The sequence below is a fragment of the Monodon monoceros genome, unplaced genomic scaffold, assembly GCF_005190385.1.
Source record: "Monodon monoceros isolate NGI ecotype Baffin Bay Population unplaced genomic scaffold, NGI_Narwhal_1 Super_Scaffold_7, whole genome shotgun sequence".
NCBI classification, from domain to species: domain Eukaryota; kingdom Metazoa; phylum Chordata; class Mammalia; order Artiodactyla; family Monodontidae; genus Monodon; species Monodon monoceros.
The window spans coordinates 97,293,422-97,315,221 of NW_021703784.1; the positions used below are offsets into that span (position 1 = coordinate 97,293,422).

The 21,800-nt window shown below is 51.2% G+C and overlaps 1 protein-coding gene across 8 annotated transcripts in view; it reads left to right on the plus strand.

Annotated features, from left to right (window-relative positions):
• The window catches only part of CD6 (CD6 molecule), a 49,781-nt gene that overhangs the window by 16,353 nt on the left and 11,628 nt on the right, over nucleotides 1-21,800 (plus strand). For 3 of the 8 annotated variants that reach the window (XM_029207169.1, XM_029207167.1, XM_029207168.1), the window contains exons 2-9: nucleotides 12,246-12,314; nucleotides 13,274-13,624; nucleotides 14,270-14,581; nucleotides 15,319-15,621; nucleotides 16,785-16,850; nucleotides 19,302-19,442; nucleotides 19,819-19,917; nucleotides 20,982-21,104. In XM_029207169.1, coding sequence (XP_029063002.1) covers nucleotides 12,246-12,314; nucleotides 13,274-13,624; nucleotides 14,270-14,581; nucleotides 15,319-15,621; nucleotides 16,785-16,850; nucleotides 19,302-19,442; nucleotides 19,819-19,917; nucleotides 20,982-21,104 — 1,464 coding nt within the window. The remainder of the gene's footprint in view (nucleotides 1-12,245; nucleotides 12,315-13,273; nucleotides 13,625-14,269; nucleotides 14,582-15,318; nucleotides 15,622-16,784; nucleotides 16,851-19,301; nucleotides 19,443-19,818; nucleotides 19,918-20,981; nucleotides 21,105-21,800) is intronic. The other 5 variants (XM_029207170.1, XM_029207174.1, XM_029207171.1 and 2 more) reach the window with 4 other exon arrangements.

Consider the following 21,800-nt stretch of genomic DNA (forward strand, 5'->3'; position numbering starts at 1 on the left):
GGGACGGGCCCCCTGGAAAATCCTGCATGGCCGAGCAGAATTTCAGCTTCCACTGAAACCCGGAAAAACCCAGCCCTGCCCTTCGTACAGAGGCCAAACTCTGGGGGATTTTATTCTTGAATTTCACATACTTGAGTTTCTAGCTTAACACAGCAGGCCCTGTCCTGCCTCCGGGCCTTTGCATGTGCTGTACCCCCTACCCAAAATGCCCCTCTGCCTTCTCTCACTTGTGGAAGCTGCCTGACACAGTGGAAAGAGTGAATCTGGGGAACATGCTTGGATTTGAATTCTGGCTTTTTCACCACCAAGCTCTGTGACCTTGGAGTAGTAACAATTTCTCTGATCCTCTTTGTCAGTTAAATGGGTTTCATGATAGCTCTTCCTCACAGGGTCATCATGATGCTTCTGAATGACGTCTATAAAGCTCTCTGTTCAATAAATCTGGATCCGCTCCCTCTGCCCCAATGAAATGTTCCTAGACCCCAAGCCCTGGCCCAAAGGTCACCTCTCTTGCAGTAACTTCCTGAACAGGTGTAATCAAGGCAGCCCAGGAAACCCTTTGTCTGGGTGCAAATCCTTCTTTGCCTTTATTTATTTATTTATTGGCTGCATCCGGTCTTAGTTGCGGCACGCGGGATCTTCCGTTGCGACGCATGGGCTTCTCTCTACTTGTGGCGAGCAGGCTCCAGAGCACGTGGGCTCTGTAGTTGTCACGCGCAAGCTTCATTGCCCCGTGGCATATGGGATCTTAGTTCTCCGACCAGGGATCGAACCTGCGTCCCCTGCATTGCAAGATGGATTCTCTACCACTGAACCACCAGGGAAGTTCCCCTGCTTTGCCTCTTATGAGCCCTGTTGTTCTGGAAAGTTCCCCCACACCTCTTGGACCCTATATTTCCCCATTTGTAAAGTGGGGATAATAATACCTTCCTCTGAGCATCATGATGGAGATGAAAGAACTTAAAACTATTAAAAACCCATGTAAGCACACAAGACTCCTTGGCAGGGGGCATTGATATGATTCAAGCAATTTACAAAGGCTTTTTCACATACGTTGTCATTTAAAAAAACTGTTGTTTTCATTTTCAACACTAAAATTATATATAATGTAAATAGTACAGAATTTAGCAACTACAGGAAAACAAAGAAAGAAATTTACCTGTAATGGTAACTGTTGTTACCACCCTGTTATAGAATCTTCCAGACATTTTGTTAGAGAGAAATATTGAAAAACACACAGAAGTACAGAGAGTGTTTCAACAACTCCTAGGCATCCCCACCACCCAGATTTAAGAAATGTTTACATTTTTGCATATTTGCTCAGATCTATTTTAATAAGAAAACAAACCATACAGGTGCTGCTGAAATATTTCCTTATCCCTCCCTCCCCAGAGCACTCACGCTCCAAAGTGTGGTGTGTGTACCCTTCTTTTCCATGTTTTTATACTTTTATTACATAAAAATGTATCAATGCCCAACAGATAGTACATGTGCCATATTTTCTATAAATGGTATCATATTGGATGTATTGTTCTACAGCTCACTCTTCCTGCTCAATATGTTTCAAAGATCTATCCAAGTGGCTAGATATAGATCTAGTTCATTCTTTTAACAAAATAATTCAGTCTATAAATATAACATAGTATCACTAATTACTTCCTGCTGATGAACTGTTAGATTACTTCTAATTTTCTTGGACTACATACAGTGCTGCAGGGACAATCCCTGCGTATGTGTGCATGTGAACTTGCCAGCGAATAGTTTTCTAAGCTCCATATAGAAGAGTATTGCTGTGGAGTCAAGATAGCAGCATCCTCACCTTAATGAGGTCCCTTTGGCCATTTCTCTATGCATTGTATTTACAAGAATATGACCATCCTGTGTATCTTGTTTATAATCCTTTACTGCCTATTCCTCATATGCACACACACATCTATCACATATATTCATTTGTGCTTGTTGATTCTGCAGGATCCTCTTCGCTACTTACTGCGGCCAGGTATTGGATTTTTGTGTGATCTTGTTTCGGTCCTGTGAGGTTTTTATACCTGTGAGGTGAGGGAGGCAAGTTGGCCATATGAAGAGATTTGCCCAAGGTTTCCATAGTAAGGAAGAAGTTGGTTTTCAAACCCAGGCTTGTTCAGTTCCAATCCCATGCTCTTTCTGCTGCCCAAGACCTGGTAATCCACATGCTAGGACCCCATCCAAGACCTACTGAATCGGAATTCTAGAGGAGGAACCCGGATGCCCATCTCCTGCAGGCAGTGGTCTGAATCCTTACGGGGAGATCAAGAAGATGGGGCTTGTAAAAGGCCAGTGTCTCTGGCCTGCTGGGCTCACTTGGAGAAACTCAGTCGTGAGTTGCTCATGATTCTCTATGCTTGGTGGTATCCCGTCTTACCATCTGGTAGCTGCAAAGAAGGTAGATTCTGGCATGGGAATCTGAGCAAGCCTTGGGGCCAGGTCCACAGGAGCCTTTGCTTTTAGAGGAACTCCTGTTACCATGGCAACCGCAGTCCACATCTCACCTCTAGGAATGCTGGATGCCGTGTTTGTAGAGCCAAGGAAGGGAATAGTGAGTTGTGACTGTGAGGCAGCTCTGCTAAGCTTCCTAAGAAAGACAGGGAGGCAAGAGGAAAGAAGGCAGCTTTGGGGGAACTGGAATTGTCCCTTTGCAGAGAAAACTGAGGCACCCTCAGAGCCATCTTTATGCCTGGGATGAATGAATAGATAGATAGAGCTGCCCTCCTATGTCCATTGGGGATTGAACAGGAGGGAGCAGGGTGGAGGGACATAATGGCAGCGGCCATGTACCACGTCCTAAGCATGTTACATATGTTATCCATGCACCCCCTCAAAGCGATCCAATGTGGCTTATGTATTATGCCCAGTGCCAGGTTAAAACTGAAGTCTAGCAGGGCTCAGTGACTTTCCCAAGGTCACACAGCTAGTGATCGACAGAGATGGGTTCGGATCACTATTCTGTCTGTCCCCGAAGTCTCTGTTCTAAATCATGAAAAACGAATTTCCTGTTTGTTTCCAGTTTGGCTATCACAGATAAGTTTACTATGAACGTGTACATAAAATTCTTTATACGAACATATGGTTTCTTGTTCTAAATGAATGACTGTACCCATTTGTATTCCCATCAAAAGTATGGGAGCAGTCCAGTTCCCCTGTATTCCTCACCGGTTCTTGGTTGGTATGATCAGTACTTTGAATATTACCTGTTTTAAAAGTGTGGAGATGGGGCTTCCCTGGCGGTGCAGTGGCTGAGAGTCCGCCTGCCGTTGCAGGGGACGCGGGTTCGTGCCCCGGTCAGGGAAGATCCCACATGCCGCGGAGCGGCTGGGCCCGTGAGCCATGGCCGCTGAGCCTGCGCGTCCAGAGCCTGTGCTCCACGACGGGAGAGGCCACAACAGTGAGAGGCCCGCGTACTGCAAAAAAAAAAAAAAAAAAAAAAAAGTGTGGAGATGTATGTCACTATGGTTTGATTGCATTTCCCTAATGATTCATGATGTTGAACATTTTTGTGTTCATTTGCCAGGCGTATGTCTTCTTTGGTTAAATGTCTGTTCTTTTATTAGTAACTGAGAAGACAATAAAAAAAACTTGAAAAAAAAAATTTCCCAAGAGTGGCAACTGTGAAGCTGATGCATTGGTGCTGGGAAGGCTGTGGACTCTCCTACTCCCGGGATCATCTCATTTACGCTTACTTCCCTAATATGTACTCCAGGCCCCAGCACGTGGTACAAGTTCAGCAAGTGCTAATGGAATTGAATGCAGAACAGCAATAGACTCTTTTCTCAGCTTTCCGGAAAACGTGGCTCACACGCCCTCACTTTCCTGAGCATGAGAGTAGGAAGGGGAATTCCAGAAACAGATCATACCCCAAAGCCGGTGGTGTACCTTGATTTCATCTTTGAGTTTCCTCTCACTGCAGATTACGAACTGTTGTCTTTTACCTCCCCTGGGTTTGGTGATGGAAAGGAGGGGAATTCAATCTGGCATGTAGGGAGGATGTCATGCAGGTGAGCATCCTCTGTTATATAACATGGTGACAAATACAAACTAAAAAGTCTGGATTTCTCTGACCTGTGTGACTGAGGACCTTTGGGGCTGGGACTCTTGAAGCTTTTGTCGTCACTTTTCTCTGTCAGTCACGTGCTGCTTTAGCTTGGGCTGCTGTAGCAAAATGCCATAGACTGGGTGGTGTTTAAACAACAAACATTTGTTTCTCACGTTTCTGGAGGCTAAGAAGCCCAAGATCAAGGTGCCAGCAGATTCTGTGTCTGGTAAGGGCTCTCTTCCTGGTCTGCAGACGGCCGCCTTCTTGCTGTATCCTCACACAACAGAGGGATCTTATGTCTCTTGCTTTTTTTTTTTTTTTCCATCATGAGGGCTCCACCTTCATAACCTCATCTATCCCAAATTATCTCTCAAAGCCCCCACTTCCTAACGCCATCACAGTGGGGATTAGGGCTTCAAATATGAATTTATTCATATACGAATATATATGAATATATTCGTATATGAATAAAATATGAAGTTTTAGGAAGACATACACATTCAGTCCATAGCCTGTGCATTGAGTTTTCCTTGTGTCCCTAAGCCCTTCCTAGGTATGATGAGAGAGAATGAAAACAAACAAACAAAAATCCTGTAAAATAAGTTAAGTAAGCCTAAGACACCAAGTTGCTGACTTTCTCTTGGGTTCCCAGTGGGGGAGAAGTCAGCCCAACCTTCCTGGGTCTCGAAAGTCCCCAGTGGGTACAGCCTGGTCTAATCACATAGACATTGATGCCGGTCACCTCTGGAAGCGAGGACCACACTGTCCCACCCAAGCCCCCAAGACAGCTTCAGTCTCTGCGACAAAATAAACTCAACCTAACCTCTCCAAGTCCCTTCAAAGACAGGACACAGCTATTCCCTCTGAATCAAGTCATAAGTTACTTTTGCGAGCCAGCGCACTGCTTCTTTCCAATCTTAATGGAACTATAGACTGTTTGTCTCTTCTTTCCAGTTGTTTTAACAATTGCTCTCCATCAAGTTTGGGACTGCTTGTACACACTGCTATATTTAAAATAGATAACCAACAAGGACCTACTGTACAGCACAGGGAACTCTGTTCAATACTCTGTAATAATCTAAACGGGAAAAGAATTTGAAAAGGAATAGATATATGTGTACGTATAACTGAATCACTTGGCTGTACACCTGAAACTAACACAACATTGTTAATCAACTATATTCCAATATAAAATAAAAATTTTAAAAAAAGCATTTCAGAGGTTTACTGTTCCACTAAAGATCACTAGCTATTAGTAAATAAAACTAGTATTAAACATAAAAAAAAATTGCTCTCCATCAACAACCTCAAGAGAGTCTTTCAAAGAAAAACATTCACTGTAGTCCCAGCACCCTCCCACTCGGGGCTCCTCCCCCTAAACTCCCTGGGGCTATTAGTCCTTGACTCTTCCAAGTAACCAGTTTCTCCTCTGGCCTCAGAATTGAAACAAGCAGGTTCAGGGAGTGCCGGAGCCAGCCTCTGTGGGATAGTCGGTGGGGAAGTGGTGGAACAGCTCATGGCTGGGCTGCCAGACCTCATCTTGTCCTTGTTGGGGGAATGGCGGGCAGAATGCCATCTCAGGGGCTCCTGACCTAGGGAAGGACAGCTTCCTCATGGCCGCACATCTTTAGAATCAGGGCCCTTTTGGGAATTGGTCCCTGGGGCTTGACTGAGTACTGAGTTGTATCACCCTTGGAGGTGGGCTATCTAAGTTCAGGGCTGGCTGAGTGTGGTAGAGCTGGAAGGAGTTTGGAAGACCATCCGGGCTGTCAGAGCTCCCTGCCCCTCGCCTTTGGCATGGTCAGTCGCTGAACCAGAAACCAGGATGTGGGATTCCAACCCAGTGGAGTAGAGTGGTTAAGAGTGTGGGTTCTTGAACCATGCAGCCTGGGTTCGAATCCTAGCTTTGCCATTTTCTTGCTGTGTCATCTTGAGCAAATTACTGCTAAGCTTTTTTGCACCTTGGTTTCCCCACTTTGTGGACTTGCTGTGAGAATTAAACTGGTTAAGTCATCTAAAATATTTTAAAAAGGCCTGGTATGTGAAAGTACTGAATACATGTCAGCTATATCGCTGAGCTGTGCCAGGAAGTTGTGGTGGGTACCTGGCATGTCTTGGGGCCTCCCCTTTCCCCATCAGAGCAATGGGAAGGATCACAAAGTCCTTCCCTTATCTCTCTACATTTCGGACTCAAGATGCCTGAGATGGGTAACGGCTCCCACAGGTGTGGGATGGAAATAGAACACTAGTTACCCATCTGGTTGTCTCCCAAATGTCCATCTGCAAACTGGGAATGGCAGCCCAGTGCCCACCCAGTGAATATCAGGACTAGGGGCCAGTGGATGTTTCTGGACAGCTGCCTTCTTTGAATATCTGGGCCCCAAGCTAGAGCCTGGGAGGCAGGTCCTCCTGGGTTCAACTAGCCTTCGTCATCCTTGCTCAGGACAGGAAAGGCTGGTCTGCATGAATACAATTCGTGGTGGTCTCCCAGCCAACAGTCCCATGCCACTCCCAAAACTTGTGGGCACTGCAGTCCCTGGGGCCTGGTCCCAATCCTGGAGAGGGGCACACCCCACCCCCGCCCCGGCAGTGCCCTGGAGCAGCGGCCGGACCAACTTGGGAGACCACTGCACTGGGAGCCTGTGGGCCTTGGGATACACATGGGACTGTGTGTATTCAGAATTCAGTGGGACTGACAGCCACCAAACTGCTCATAAATAAAATACGGAATCACCTGTGGCTGGGGTCACGGAGGAAAAGTCCAGGGTACGATGAGAAGCTAGGACGAGGCATTGAACTTGGGTCCCTCTGGGTCCTGGAAGACCTTCAGAAGCTTAAAGCCAAGGCTGGGGCGGGAGCCCTGGGGAGAGAGAACTGTGTATCCTGCTTCCATCACTGAACCTTGCAACATGGTCTTCCCCTCACATCCTTAAAAACTCTTGGTAAATTTTGTTTTTTGCAAATATTTTTAACATGCTGTGTTTTCCTAACCAATCCTTCGATCCCTTTTAGACAATTCAGTTGTCTCCTTGTCTCCAGTTCGGTTTTTGTTTTTTAACTATTAGAAGCCACGTGGCCGCAGGCTTTTTGTCTAACAAGGCAGCCACTCAGAGCGCCCCGGCTACACCATCTCTCTTAATCCTCATGGCAAGCCCGCAACGTGGGTGCTTATTGCTCCCGTTTTACAGGAGGGCCACCGAGGCTCAGAGAGTTCAATGATTTGCCTGAGTCACACAGTTAGAAAGGGGTTCAGCTAGCAAAAAGAATCGAGAACTTTCCAATTCTGATGCGTGGACACTAACCGCTGTGCAGTGTGGTATTCTGGATCGTTTCTTTAGGATAGGTTCCCAGAAGTGGGATTACCGGATCAAAAGGGGCTGGTTTGTTCCTTTTTTTTTTTTTTTTTTGCGGTACACGGGCCTCTCACTGTTGTGGCCTCTCCCGTTGTGGAGCACAGGCTCCGGACGCACAGGCTCAGCAGCCATGGCTCACGGGCCCAGCCGTTCCACGGCATGTGGGATCTTCCCGGACCGGGGCACGAACCCGTGTCCCCTGCATCGGCAGGTGGACTCTCAACCACTGCGCCACCAGGGAAGCCCTCCTTTTTGTTTTTAAGGCTGTTGACACACGTGCTCACAAACACTTTGCACTGATATTAAGGAGAGAAAGGTGAGCTTCTGGCCAATGCTGCCTGCCACGCTCCCCTCACTGGTTCTTTCTGTGGGTTCCTCCCCCCATAGTTCTGTAGCCCTGCTCCACCGTGCCTTCCCCTCTATACAGCATCTCTGCATCCATCGTCCACTGGGTGAGCATTTACTATGCGCCTACGTGTTCCTCGGCACATCTGATGGAGCCAGGGCCGAGGGTGCCCTCAGCAGTAGTTGATGTTTATCTCACCCCCATATGCGTGTGTGGCCAGGCCGGCATTCAACAGCCCCTACAGGGACCTGAAACTCTCCATGCCAGCCTTGCTCTGACAATGGGCTGGCCAGCTGGGGCCTTGGCTGGGAGAACAACCCCCTTTCCTTCAGTGTCTGTGCCTCCTCCCTCCCTGTGTCTCTCACCTTCCAAAAGCTACGGGGAAATCCCATGGGCCTGGGCGACCCAGGAAGGGGACGAGTGGCCCATTTTCTCCAGTTCCTGGCAAGGTGGCTCTGCAGTGCTTTCATTTTCCCCATGCTCTGGTCTCCTTCACTTTATCCTCCCCTGGCATCTTCCTCTTGCTGCCCTAGCCAACATCCTGCCCCACTCTGCTTGGGACCAGCCTAAAAAAGCTGCCACCTTCCTTGGGGATGCTGGGTAGCTCTCCCAACTTCTTTCACCTCCCAGTCAGCAACCTCCCCTCCCTCCCTTATCCCTCTTGGTCCATAACTTTCCAGAACGTGAGGCTCAACCCAAGACGGTTTTCTGGGCACACAGGAGAATTTCAAGTGGTAAATGGACTGAGCATTAAATAACACTGAACAAAGTGGTAAAAAAGGTATTTAATTATTTTATTTTCAATGCTTTGTCATCCTCAGAGATCATCTGATCTCCTCAAAGAGTCTCTATTTGATGATGACATGTCTTTCAATATTTCTAACTTGGCTTTATTTCTAGTGTACTGATTTTTACAATTCCCTTCTATTTTAGGCAAGCAATACAAAAAGCCCATTTATCTTGTTATCTTTTCTAGTTTTTCTGCATATCTACCTCTGTACCTAATCTTATATAGATGGAATCTATATAAAATTATGTATAATCATCTATATATGTGATTTTTCTTAGTACAGCCTTTCATCTCTCTCTTTCACCACTTGTTTCTTCTCTCTCTCCCGCCTCTCTTCTCCCAGTGGCATGACTCACCCCCAGGACCAGCAACATAATTTGCAGGGCCCAGTGCAGTATGAAAATGCAGGACCCTTTGTTCCAAAATTATTAAGAATTTCAAGATGGGGACGGCAGAGCATTAAACCAAGTCCAGGACACTTAAGTGCAGGTCACACGGCCACGCAGCTGGCCCTGCTCTGTCCTTCCCTTGAAGCCCTCCGTTTTTGGGGGGTGTTGCCTTTTTTTGGCTTGCAGGATATTTGTTCCCCGACCAGGGATTGAACCCGCCCCCTTGGCACTGAAAGCACAAAGTCCTAACCACTGGACCGCCAGGGAATTCCCACCCGCCTTTCTAACTTACGCATTTTCATAACTTGGTCTGTGTTCTTCCATACTTTCCTCCATGTTCACATAGTGATACCAGTTCATAAGTGTGTTTTTTTTGGCCATTGTTTTACAAAAGTTGTATCATATTATTTTTTCTTCTTTGTATCTTGCTTCCTTACTCAACAGAGCATGGAAATCCCTCCAACTGGTATAAGCCTATTTCATTCTTTATAAAGGTTGCATAAGATGCCATGCTGTAAATGGACCATATTTATTCTGCAACTTTCCCAGCAGATGGGCATTCACCCTTTCCAATTGTTTGCTGTTCAAAAAACTGCAATGTATACTTTTACGTTTGGGCATCTTTGCGTTGTAAAGCAAATTCACAGGATAGGGTAAAGGCTCCTTTTCAAATAACTTTGTTGCGGCAAAAACGAGAATTAAATTTATAGATAAGTCTGAAGCACAGGGCCAGGCAAAGGCAGTAACAAGGTCTGGGAAGTGCAGATCCTGCGCCGGGTTCTCTGTGAACCGAGGCCCGGATGGAAGGAGGCTGAGAGGTAACTTCTGTTTCTGTGCACAGAAGTCAAAACACAAAAGCCAGTCTCCCTTGTTGGGATAGGGGACAGGAAAACGCCTGTGACACAGGAAACAAACCCTTGAGTATATCTGGTATCAATGAACTGCCTCGGCAATGGCTGTCCTTGGAGCTGGCGGCCCCTGCTCACTCTTTCATTCATTCAGTCAATCAGCAAACACTGTGCTGGGCACTCTGGGGGTATGGGGCTGACCCAGCCTTTGGCCCTGCCCTCCAGGGTTTTCTGATCTAGCAGAAAACATGTGTGCCTTTATGCATGAGAAATAGTTTCTCAGACCAGAGATAGGTATACAGAGGCATGTAGAGACCCCCCACAGACACACAGCCAGTCACAACAACACACACACTCACATATACACGCAGAGACATACACATACACACACTGTCACAACCACATACACACACACACACCACAATCACACACGCACGCACCACAGCCAGCATCCCAGTCCCTCCATTCCCGTCCCCACCCCAGCACATGCAGAAATAATAACTGCACAGCAGCACCGGGACCATCGCTGGGGGAACCGAGATTCTGAAATCCTGGCTTGGGAGCATTTGAATCCTCTATGACATTAGCTACAGAGTTTGTGCTCTGAATTTTGAGTCATTTCCCATTCAGGGGGTCAGGCTGGGCAGCCAACCAGGGAGTTGGTGAGGACAGGCAATTAAAGGCTTGATTACTTCTGTCTGAGTGATGGAGTAGCCCAGTTGGATGCTTGTAGGAGAGCTGTGTCTGCAGGTGTGTGTGTGTGTGTGTGTGTGTGTACGCTCATCTAGGTGTGAGTCCGTGGAATATTCTCAGGTGAGGCTGGGATTCAGTCATGCCTGAATCTTCAGCCCCTGCAGCAGTCAGGCCAGGTCAGGCTAGGCTGTGATAATAAGTACATCTCAAAATCTTCAAGGCTTAACACTAGAAAGGCTCACTTCTTGCACAAAACTCAAGGTGGGTCAATGTCCCCCTCCACCTTGTCTTTGCATCAGGAACCCAGGGCCTCTAATTTGGCCACAACAGAGCAGGAAGAGATGGAAGAGGCTCACTGCCTCTTACCTACCTTGGTCCAGCAGTGGGTACACATCCTTCTGCCTAGAAGTCAATGGCTCCAACCTAAGGGCAGGAGAACCCAGAAGTGTAGAGGAGCTCCTTTATGAGCACTACGGTCCTAGCCACATCCCTCCTTTTATGTTTCTGGCAACCGAAATATGCCTGCCCGGCATGGATCCAATTCCTCGGAGACAGTTCAAATCCTGGCTTGCTAGCTTGCTAGCTGGGCACTTGCTAGCTGGGTGGCTTCAGGCCATGTATCAGCCAGGATCCCAACAGGAAACAGGTGGCATGCTCAAAATAGGAGTTTGAAGGGGTCTCAGTTAGAAAAGGACTATTTAGAAAGGCTAATGCAGTAACCAGGAGCTCGGAGCAGCTGAGTTGCCATCACCCTGAGCAGACAAGACCACAGAGTGGTCATTGCGACCCGGAAGGAGAAAGTCAAGGAGAAGTGACCCCGTGGAGAGGACCAATGACCTTCAGATGAGGGAAACAACCTGCCCAAGGGATCCCACCGGGAGGGAACCAGGAGGATAAACACCACGACTTCACTCTCTTCCTCCCCTCCTCTCTCTGCTGGGACTCCCTATTGGCTGAGCCCAAGTGCCCTGGAAGATGCTGATTTAGTCGAAACAGGTCAGCCTCCCAGGGCAAAGTGGACAGAGGCTCTGGAGGGACAAATGGACACAATCCGGCACAGTCAATTGATTTCTATTCTCTGGGCCTCCCTTTCCTAATTTCTAAAAAGTGGATGCTAATACCTACCTCACTGTGTTGTTGAAGGAAAATGGAATAACATATGCAAAGACCTGGCGTATAATCGGTCCTCAGCAAATGTTAGCTTCTTAGTGTCTGAAAGTACTTCCTAGTCCAATGGTTCCCAGCTCAGGATGCTCCAATTACCCTAAAGTCTGGTATGAATTTCTCAGACAAATTTTCCAAACCGAAAATGTTTTTCCTGATAATAACTCCCATTTTTTTAACTTCTTCTGTATGTGAAGTGTTTTACAGGTATTGCCTCCTTTTAGACTCACTAAACTTTTGTAAGTGTTATTGCCAACAAATTGGGACTCTGGCCGAGAGCAGTTAGTAACCCCTCCACGGTCACTCAGCCAGTAAGTGGGTCTGGCCCCAAAGCCACAGCTGTTCCTCTCTGTTCTCCTCTGATTTCTGAGGGTGCGTGCACGATTAGTAGATGAAGTGCAGGATGCTGCAACTCCAAAGCTTAAGAATTTCCCTACCCCGGAAGGAGGTAAGTGCACCCAAGGTCGAGGACCCTGTCCTGCCAGAGGCCCCATGTAGCCACAGAAGGATCCAGAAAGTGCCCCCTACCCTTCAAGGCACCTGTGTGCCCTCCAGGCCTGAGCTCACTCATGGCTGTTGCTGGTTAATTTCAGGTCACCCAAGTCCAGCCCCATCTGGCCAGCCCAACACCACCAGTGAAGAGAGCCAGCTCTTGGAGCCAGGTGAGGAAACAATCTTGCGGGGCTCACAGTCAGCTTTCTGAGACCAAGTAGGTGGTCTGTGGGGGTGATGGGAAAGGGAAATGGGTTTTTATGGTACCAGGGAGGCTCCCTGACTTCAGACAACACTTCTCCTTCCTGACCCAATGCCTGAAACTCCACCACTAGATTCACCTTGAGATCTTAGAGCTACCATCTTTGGGAGACCACTGATGAAAGGTCATGCACATGTGGGCAAGGTATTTAAAGGGGCATTTATATAAAGCGGGCATTTAAAGGGGATTTGTTGAGAACAAGCTAAAGGACACTTGGCAGGAGTGGTGGGGTTCCATCAGATGGGTCCTCAATTAACTCAACAGATATTTAAGGACCTACTCTGTGCAAAGTTGTGTGCAACCCTGGGCAAAAACAGGAGGTGATTCCCCCAGGAGGGGCTCTGGGGAAGGGGGGACCACCATCCACTGAGGCCGCCCACCTTCAACCCCATCACCAACCCCATGTCCATCCTCCAACGTTCCGGTGTCACAATGGCAGCCTCCATGGTTGTACCCTCAGAATAGCAGAGGGGCCTGGGAGGGGCAGCATGGCACCCACAGTAGCGGGGGAGAGGGCCTCTCAAACCAGAACCCTGCCCTCCTTTCACACAAGGGTGACTTTGGAGACAGAGGCAAGAAAGGAGGGTCTGTGGGGACTGGACACCCCAGGGCTAACCCACCCTAACCTCCAGTCACCTTCGGCCCTACCTTCTCCTGTCTCTAAGGAGGACCAAAGGGTCAGGCGATGAGGCAGCCCAGCCCCATTTTGCAGACTGGAAGGCTGAGGCTCAGAGCGGGTAAGGTATGGTCCAAGGTCACGCAGCAGATCAGTGGTGGGACCCTTGGCAGCTGTCCGCCTCCACCTCCATCCCTGAGGTCGGCAGAATCCGAATCAGCCGAGGCTCAGCTAGGGTCTGGCCCTTCCAGGGGAGCGACTCCAGGTCCGCCTGATGAATGGGAGCAGCCGCTGCAACGGGACGGCGGAGGTCTGGTTCCGGCAGTCCTGGGAGCCCGCGTGCGGGGCACTCTGGGACCTCCGCGCCTCCGAGGCTGTGTGCCGCTCGCTGGGCTGCGGCCGGGCGGAGCCGCTGGAACAGCCCGTCCCGCCGACCCCGGCGCTGCCGACTGGTGCAGCCGCGGGAAACGCCAGCTGGGCCCCGAATACCACGTGGGCCCTAGCGCCCACCGTCCAGTGCAGCGGCCCCGAATGGCAGCTCTGCAAGGTGGTGGAGCACGCGTGCAGCAGCGACGAGAGGCCGGTCCAGGTCACCTGTGCAGGTACGAGCGGACCAACCCGCTCCCGCCGCCGGCCTCCTCCCTGTCCTACCTCCCAGTCCTTCGGCCACTGCCCCGCATCCTGTCCCCAGCCCTGGCCACTGGACCCAAGCCTCGCCCTCCGGACTTCTACCCAGACCCACCACCGACGCGAATACAATTGGTTCCCTCACCGGAGGGCTGCACCGCCTCTACCCCGTGGTACAGAAATATGCCAGGTTCCCAGGATCTCTTAGCGCTGCCGCTCCCCAGCCCCGAGACCTGCTCTTCAGGCTCCGCCCACCCGGTCTCTTGCCCCACCCACTAGTCTGCCGCTCAGCCTACCCCGCCCGCAGCCCTGAGCCGATTCCTCAGCACCGCCCACCAGGTTACTAGCCCCTCCCAAAAGGCTCCCAGCCCCTCCCACTAGGTATCCAGCACCGCCCCTGGGTCCCCAGTCTTGACCAGTTCCCCACCTCCGCCCCACCCCAGGTCCCCAGCCCAGACAGGCCGTGTTCCCCAGTCTCGCCCACTGCGTTACCCGCCCCTCTTTCTCTCACTGGGTCCACAGCCCCAGGCACAGCTCTCCTGCCCAACAACCCTCCCCCTGACTTCCCTTCCTTTCGCCCCTTCCTCACATCCACAGACCCCTTCTCCTCCTATCCCCAGAAAACCTCGATTTGAAATTGGTGGGTGGTGGCAGCCCGTGCGAGGGCCGCGTGGAGATGCTGGAGCACGGACAGTGGGGTTCGGTGTGTGACGACACGTGGGACCTGGACGATGCCCACGTGGTGTGCCGGCAACTGAGCTGCGGCTGGGCGGTCCAGGCGCTGCCCGGCTTGCACTTTGCCCCTGGCCAAGGACGCATCCACCGGGACCAAGTGAACTGTTCCGGGTCGGAGACCTACCTGTGGGACTGCCTGGGGCTGCCGGGAAACGGCTACTGTGGCCACAAGGAGGACGCCGGCGTGGTGTGCTCAGGTCAGTGGGCGATGCTGAGCCACGGTTATCCAACACTTACTGCAGGCCTGCTGGGCGCCAGGACTGTAGTTAGTGCTGGAGAGATGGTCCCTGCCCATGGGAGGTCATAGCCCAAGAGGGAAGATGAGACCCAGACAAACATAATCCAGGAGAGAGAGTGGCAAGTGCCTTAAGAAAGGAAGCCAGGTGGAGTTAAGAGACAGCAGGCAATCCAGAGCTGGAGGGCTAAGCCTGCCCACCTCCTGGAGTAGGTGACATTAGAAGTGAGGCTTTTTCTGAGTGGGAGTTGATCACCTGGTTCAGAACAGCAAGAGGAGATGGAGGCTGGGAGGCCCTGTGGAGGCTGTTGGAGCCCAGATGAGGACAGGAAGTTCTGGTCCAGCCAGCGCTTCTCTTAATGTGCCCAAGAATGGGGAGGGAGGCAGGTCTCGTCCAATGTACATTCTGATTCAGTAGGTCTGAGGCAGGGCTTGAAATTCTGCATTTCTAACAAGATCCCAGGTGATACGGAAGCTGCCGGTCCAAGGACCACATTTGAGCAGCCAGGATGTAGACAGCAGCAGGGCCAGCTGGAGCAGGTGGGGCAGATGAGAGGAGGGATGCAGAGGCAGGAGGGAGAGTACACAAGATCTGGAGACCGATTGGCTCTGGGGAGTTTGCATTTGTGGGTCGGGGCTGGTGAGGGTTTCTGCCCAAAGGATCCTGACCTGACTCTGACCCCCCCCCACCCCCTGCAGAGCACCAGTCCTGGCGCCTGACCGGGGGCGCTGACCCCTGCGAGGGCCAGGTGGAGGTGTACTTCCGAGGGGTCTGGAACACAGTGTGTGACAGTACGTGGTACGAACCAGAGGCCAAGGTGCTCTGCCGGGACTTGGGCTGTGGGACTCTGGCCCGGGTGCCCAAGGGGCTGCCACACTCCCTGTCGGGCAAGATGTACTACTCATGCGAGGGAGGGGAGCCCACGCTCTCCGAGTGCTTCTGGCGGTTCAATAACTCCAACCTCTGCAGACAATCACAGGCAGCCAGGGTCCTCTGCTCAGGTATCCCTCCTCCCACCCACCCCACTCCCCCCACCCCCAGATTTGGACTAGGAATTGCATCTGGATCCATAGCCTAAGAACTTATAGCCCAAGGAATACAGCTTGGGCTAGATCAGGAATGGCAAATACTGGCATAAGAGGGACCATTGCCCTTACCATGCCCAGGCAGACATTACTGACTAATCAGGGCATTCTTTTCCCCAGATCCTTGACTTAGTCCCAGAATCGTGAATCCAATCTTTATTAAGGCATTATTATACGCGAAGCAGTGCTCCCTCTTGACTGGAGCCGGCTCAGGAGATAAAACCAATTTGCCATCCCAGGGCTGGTGATCATCATAAAAATAGCATTAGGAGACACTAATAATATTAGCCACAGTGTCTGGAGCCCTAACCAGGTGCCAGGCATTGCCGGGCACTCAGTATATATTTCAGCAGAGCCTCCCACCTGCTCTATGAATTGGGTTTCACGAAGTCTAAGATGGCATTGATGATGAGTCACACCGTTAGTATTTTATGTACCATAAAGGACAAAAATACTGCCAAAATAAACTCTTGACGTGCCATCAGCTGTAACGATAGACGTCATCACCCCGATTTCTGAGGTGTTAAAATGTGAAAAAGCAAGAGCGTTAAACAAACACAGCGTTAGCATCTCTATGGAGTTCAGACACCAGGCTATGAATTCCAGCTCTGCCAATTACCAGCTGGGAGGCTTCGTCTTGTGAATATGTGGATGCTGGTACCAGGCACTTCACAGGGGAGCCGGGAAGTCAGATAATATCCACCAAGGGACGTTGTAAGCCCCATCCCTTACCAGCCAAATGATTATGACTGTCAGATTCCCACCTCCAGAGACAGGTGTGAAGACCAAATCCAATACTAGATGGAAAAGGGAAATACTTGTGTTCTATAGCAGATTATACAGAAGGAAGGGCTAATTCTTTCATTAGCCCTTTATTTAAACCAAAAAACCTTCCTGGCATTTAATCCATGAGATCCTCCTTATGGTGGGGTGTGGGAAAGACTCAGCCATGGGCCCCGGTGGGAACACACCCCCAGTTGCAGGCCACTTGTCTGTCTTGTCCAGTTTCTAGCACGAGGCCTGGCCACAGTAGGTGCTCGGGCAGGTGTGCTGAGTGAATGAACAGTGCTTTCTGACAGGTGCCCGGAGCCTGCTCAATCTGTCCACTTCTGAAATCCCTGCAACTGGTCAGCCGGTCACTGTGGGTGAGTGTCCCTGGGGATGCAGTTTCTCAGAGGCTCAGGTGCGCGCGTGCATGCGTGTGTGTGTGTGTGTGTGTGTGTGTGTGTATGTCTGCGGGAGGGGTCTGACGGTTTGTCCCCCATCCCCTACCTCCAGACAGTGAACTTGACTCCCCCCACCATCCCCGGGGCTCTCTGGCTGCTTCGTGCTCCTTTCACCTCACCTGCCTCTATCATGTCAGCTCCACAGCTCCCTGAATCCTGATATTTCTTGGACAGGAGTCCTCTCCCCACTCTCTGTGAGCTCCTGTAGGGCAGAGGATAGAGCTGTAGAGAACTGGAGGGCAACAGCCAGTGTGTTTATAATGTTCTGGGCACCGGCCAGTGCTTTATAGTCATTATTTCCCAACCCTTTAATCTTCCCGGCAGCCCCCTGGGGGAGGTCTTCCCACAACCCTTACATAGAGGAAGAAGCTCTGGCTCAGAGGGTGAGGTGATGGCCAGCAGTGTCGGCTAGAATTTCCCTGCAAGGCTGTGAACTCTGAATCCACACTTGGTCTGTCCTCCACTTGTGTGTAGCCAACTCCTGGGGCCCAGCCCCCAGCTGTGCCTCTTGCTAGCTGTATAATGTTGGGCAATTCTTAACCTCTCTGAGCCTCAGATCCCTTGACTATAAAACGAGGATGATAGGGGCTTCCCTGGTGGCGCAGTGGTTGAGAGTCCGCCTGCCGATGCAGGGGACACGGGTTCGTGCCCCCGTCCGGGAAGATCCCACACGCCGTGGAACGGCTGGGCCCGTGAGCCATGGCCGCTGAGCCTGCGCGTCCGGAGCCTGTGCTCCGCGATGGGAGAGGCCACAGCAGTGAGAGGCCCGCGTACCGCAAAAAAAAACCACGAGGATGATAATCCTAGTACTTCTCTCCTAGCATTGTTGTGAGTCTCCAGTAAATTAATTTTTATAAAGTACTTACAACAGGGCTTAGTACATAGTAAGCACTGTCTGGGCCTCAGTTATTCTTATTTATTGATTATTTAATAACTGCTCCCAGGCAGGGAGCCCCTGCTCCCAGGCAGGGAGCCCCGTGGCAGCTCCGAGATAACCACAGGTGCTGGCCCGGATTCACAGGCTTACCCCTTCCCCTGGCTCCTGGCTGCCTCTCTCAGACCCTCTCCAGAGGTGGGTGGGTGGCTTGGGGAGGGGACAGAGGGGCACCAAGTCCTGCCAGGAAACCTGGCAATGGCTGAGGGCACGGAGAGGGTATGAAATGCTGGGGACTGTGCAGGCTGGAGGGCGAGCTCCTGCCAGGACCCACACACCCTCGCACACTCTCAATTGCTGAGTTCGGCGTGGGGAGCCACGTCGCCCTCAGAAGAGCAGAGCTGTTATGGAGAGCCAGTCTCCAAGGAGCACACTGGGAGCACACTGGGAATGTGGCCCACATTCACGGCTCTCCCCATAGCCCCCCACAGTCCAGCCTCTCCCTTGCACCTGCTTGCTGCTGCTAAATCTAGTTCCTACCCCAGCCCAGTCTGCCCCATTTGCAAACAGAAAGGGAGAGGGGAGAAAATGAGGACGGGGTGGGGGTGGGGGTAATCTCCCAGGGGGAGCAGACACTGCCGCCAGCCAGATCTCATCCCCCCAACCTCCTGCGTTACTGTCACTACCCTTCCTCCAGCTCTGTGGCCTGCGCACCCCAGGCTTTCTGCACTGAGCAGGAGATGGTTCGTGTCTCTGGGATGATGAGGGTTAGGGCCTCATTGCAGCTTCCATCCATTCTCTGCTTTGGGCTCTTTTCAGCAGGGTTGAGGCCAAGAGGGAGGGGAAAGGAAGAAGTCACACCAGGGCTGCAGAGCTGGGAGGTCTGGAATCATGGCCCCCACTCCCCGCCCTCAGGGCGCATGTCTGGTAAGAAGGACGCATCTGGGGCAAGGAAAGGAGATCTCGCTCTCCTGATGATCTGTTCCCTGCCAGCAGATGCTCAGAGCCACCTTCTCTGGGGATCCAGCCTTGGTCTCCCCTGTAGAGAATCAGGTGCCCCTTGGAGGGCCGCACGGCTGTCTATACCTTCATCACAGCAGGAAACGTACTGAATTGGATTGAGTCGGCTTGTCAATCTTCCCACTAGACAGAGACCCTCAAGGCCCGTGACACTGCCGTCATATTTGTCTCCCCAGGTCTAGTGCCTGGCACACAGTGGGTGCTCAATAATTGTTGAGCAGAGACAGATCTCCTGGCTTCGTGGCCAGGAGAAAGTTTCATTCAGCCAGTTATTCATTCAATATGCATTTCTCAGTCATCTCCTATATACCAGGCACCTAAAAGCGGATGGGAAAATTCAAAAAAAAAAGAAGGGAAGAGGAGTATACGTCCAAAAGGGAAGTGGGTCAGATGCAGAGAAGAAGGAGAGGTGAGAATGGCAAGGAGAAGTCCATGTCCCTTCCTTTTTCTCCCTGATTTGGGGTTCTTGCTTCCAGAATCTTCTGTGACGGTGAAAATGAAGGACTGGGAATCTCGAGAGCTAATGCTTCTCATCCCTTGCATCGTTCTGGGAATTCTCCTTCTTGTCTCACTCAGTTTCATAGCCATCATCCTCTTGAGGATTAAAGGAAAATACGGTAGGTGCAGAGTCCCAGGAGCCACGGGAAAGGCCCAGGGATGAAAAGAAGCAGACCTGAGGCACAGTCCTCCCAGGGGGACATGAGCCATGGGGAACCTCAGCAGGAATGGCAGTGATCCAGCAATGGCCACCCAGCCCTGGCCCCAAGAAGCACCTCCTGATGGGAAGGATCTTCCCAGCATGCCCCCCAGAAGTTGTCCACAGGAGGACCAGATTGTGTGTGTGTGTGTGTGTGTGTGTGTGTGTGTGTGTGTGTGTTTGACGGCGTTTGGGGATGGGGAAGGTGAGGAGGGAGGTGTCCCCATGAGAGCAGAGCCAGGAAGACTGGAAGGTGCAAAAAATGACTTGCAGGATCTCTGCCTCCCCTTCCTCAGCCCTCCCCGCTATGGTGAACCACCAGCACCTACCCACCACCACCCCAGCGGGGACCACAAGCTATCAAGAGGTTCCCATCACCATCGCCAAAGAAGAAAGTAGGATGTCACCCACCCTGGGGGTGAGGAGGGCGGGGGAGGACAAGAAGGGGATATTTTCCGGAGGGAAGCAGTGCCCCAGCTGGAGGTGAGACCTGGGCCAGCCCGCGAGTGGCTGTGGGACCTTGAGCAGGTTCGGCCTCAGTCTGGGCCTTGATAGGCTGATGACTTTCCAATGCACTCATTCTAGAACTCGAAGCTTTTCAATTCTGGACCGAAACAGGCCCAGGGCATTTTGGACCTTGGTTCTCAAAGGAAAGCTCTGTTTTGCTAATTGGCCAGTAGGTTTGTAACACCGTTGCCTCTTCCAGTGGTCTGCCCAATCAGCCTCCCTGCAACGCCCCATCAAGATCTTCCTGGAACATAATCTTATTTCATATTTTCCGAGTCAAACAAAATGGGATCAGTCATCCATCTTTAATGATACATCAATGCATTACCTCTTGAGAGTCTTGTGGAGAAGTTTGAGTTTAATCACACTGCATTATGAATATATTAAATCGCCTTTATTTGAAAGAGTTCAGTGACACAAAAACCAATACAAAAACTCAGCCATATGTTATAAAGATTCTTTGCACACAGGATATCCAGATATTTGAGAAGAGAGTATGAACACAGACTTAGCACGAGAGTAGGCACAGAGCAGCCACTCACTGAATATTATGGCCTAGAGGTTAAGAGCCACATGGCCTGCTTCTCTAGGCAATGTGAGAATGTCTCTGTGCCTCAGTTTCCCCAGCTATAAGATGGGGACACTAACCTAGCTACCTCACAGAGTTCTTATGAACGTTAACTGAGATAATATTTATAAATGTTGGAATAGTGCCTGGCCTGCAGGGACTACTATGTGTTTGTTAAGTAAATAAATGTTATTTAGTTCCCCGTGTTTGAAATGGATGCGGGGGAGCTTGGAAAACCCAGGCCCGATGGTCTTGTGCGAGATGGGTTGCCTGGCGCACTCCCTGCCCCTCTGTCTCCGGTCCCCACGGTCCGCGCTCTCTGCCGCCTCTCTGCAGCTTTCTGCCCCCCGCCTTGCCACGCTCCCCACTCTGTTCTCTCCCCAGTTCCCAAGCTGCCCATCCAGGTCCAGGCTCCGTCCCCTGAAGACTCCAACTCCAGCTCGGACTCAGACTATGAGCCCTATGACTTCAGCAGCCAGCCTCCTGTGGCCCTGACCACCTTCTACAGTGAGTGCCTGCGCCCGGACTCCCGAGGGCCCACCGGCCTGCACCAGGGAGAGGGCCCAGCTGGCCGGGGTACCTGCGCTAGTTTCCCCCCTCGGTGACCCCTGCATGATGAGAGGGGCATCTCCCTCGCTGTGACCACTGGACTGACGCTCAATGGTCCCGCACTGAAGTTTTCAAAGTGCTTTGTGACCCTGGAGACATCTCTAGTCCTTTCCCCTTGGACACCTTCTCCCCCGTGCTTGTCTGTGGTCATGCAGGTCTCAAGACCAGTCCCTCGACAGTCACCTAACTGTGGCTGCGTCTGTGTCTGATGCGAGGCACCCCAGTTCAGATGGCTTCTCGCGTGCTCTCACCCCTTCTGTGTCCCATCCTGCCCCGTCAATCTCATCTCCTTGCCCACCTCCACCATGAGCCCAGCTCGCACTTCTCATCCGGCTTCTCCAGCTCTGCTCTCTGCCTGTTGGGGATATAGAAGGAGGAAAGCCAGTGCTCAGGCAGGGCCCACGCGAGGCCGGGAGGTCAGACGAGAGCAGAGACTCTCACATCTATTGTGAAATCCCTTGGGAGCTCATCGAAACTTCCTGAGCCCCACCCGGGACCTCCTTTATAAGCTAGGATGAGAGTTTGGCTGTGTGTGACACAGACTCCAAATGACATCATCCGGAGAAGTTGGAGGGGGCCCGGGCTCCTTTCTTG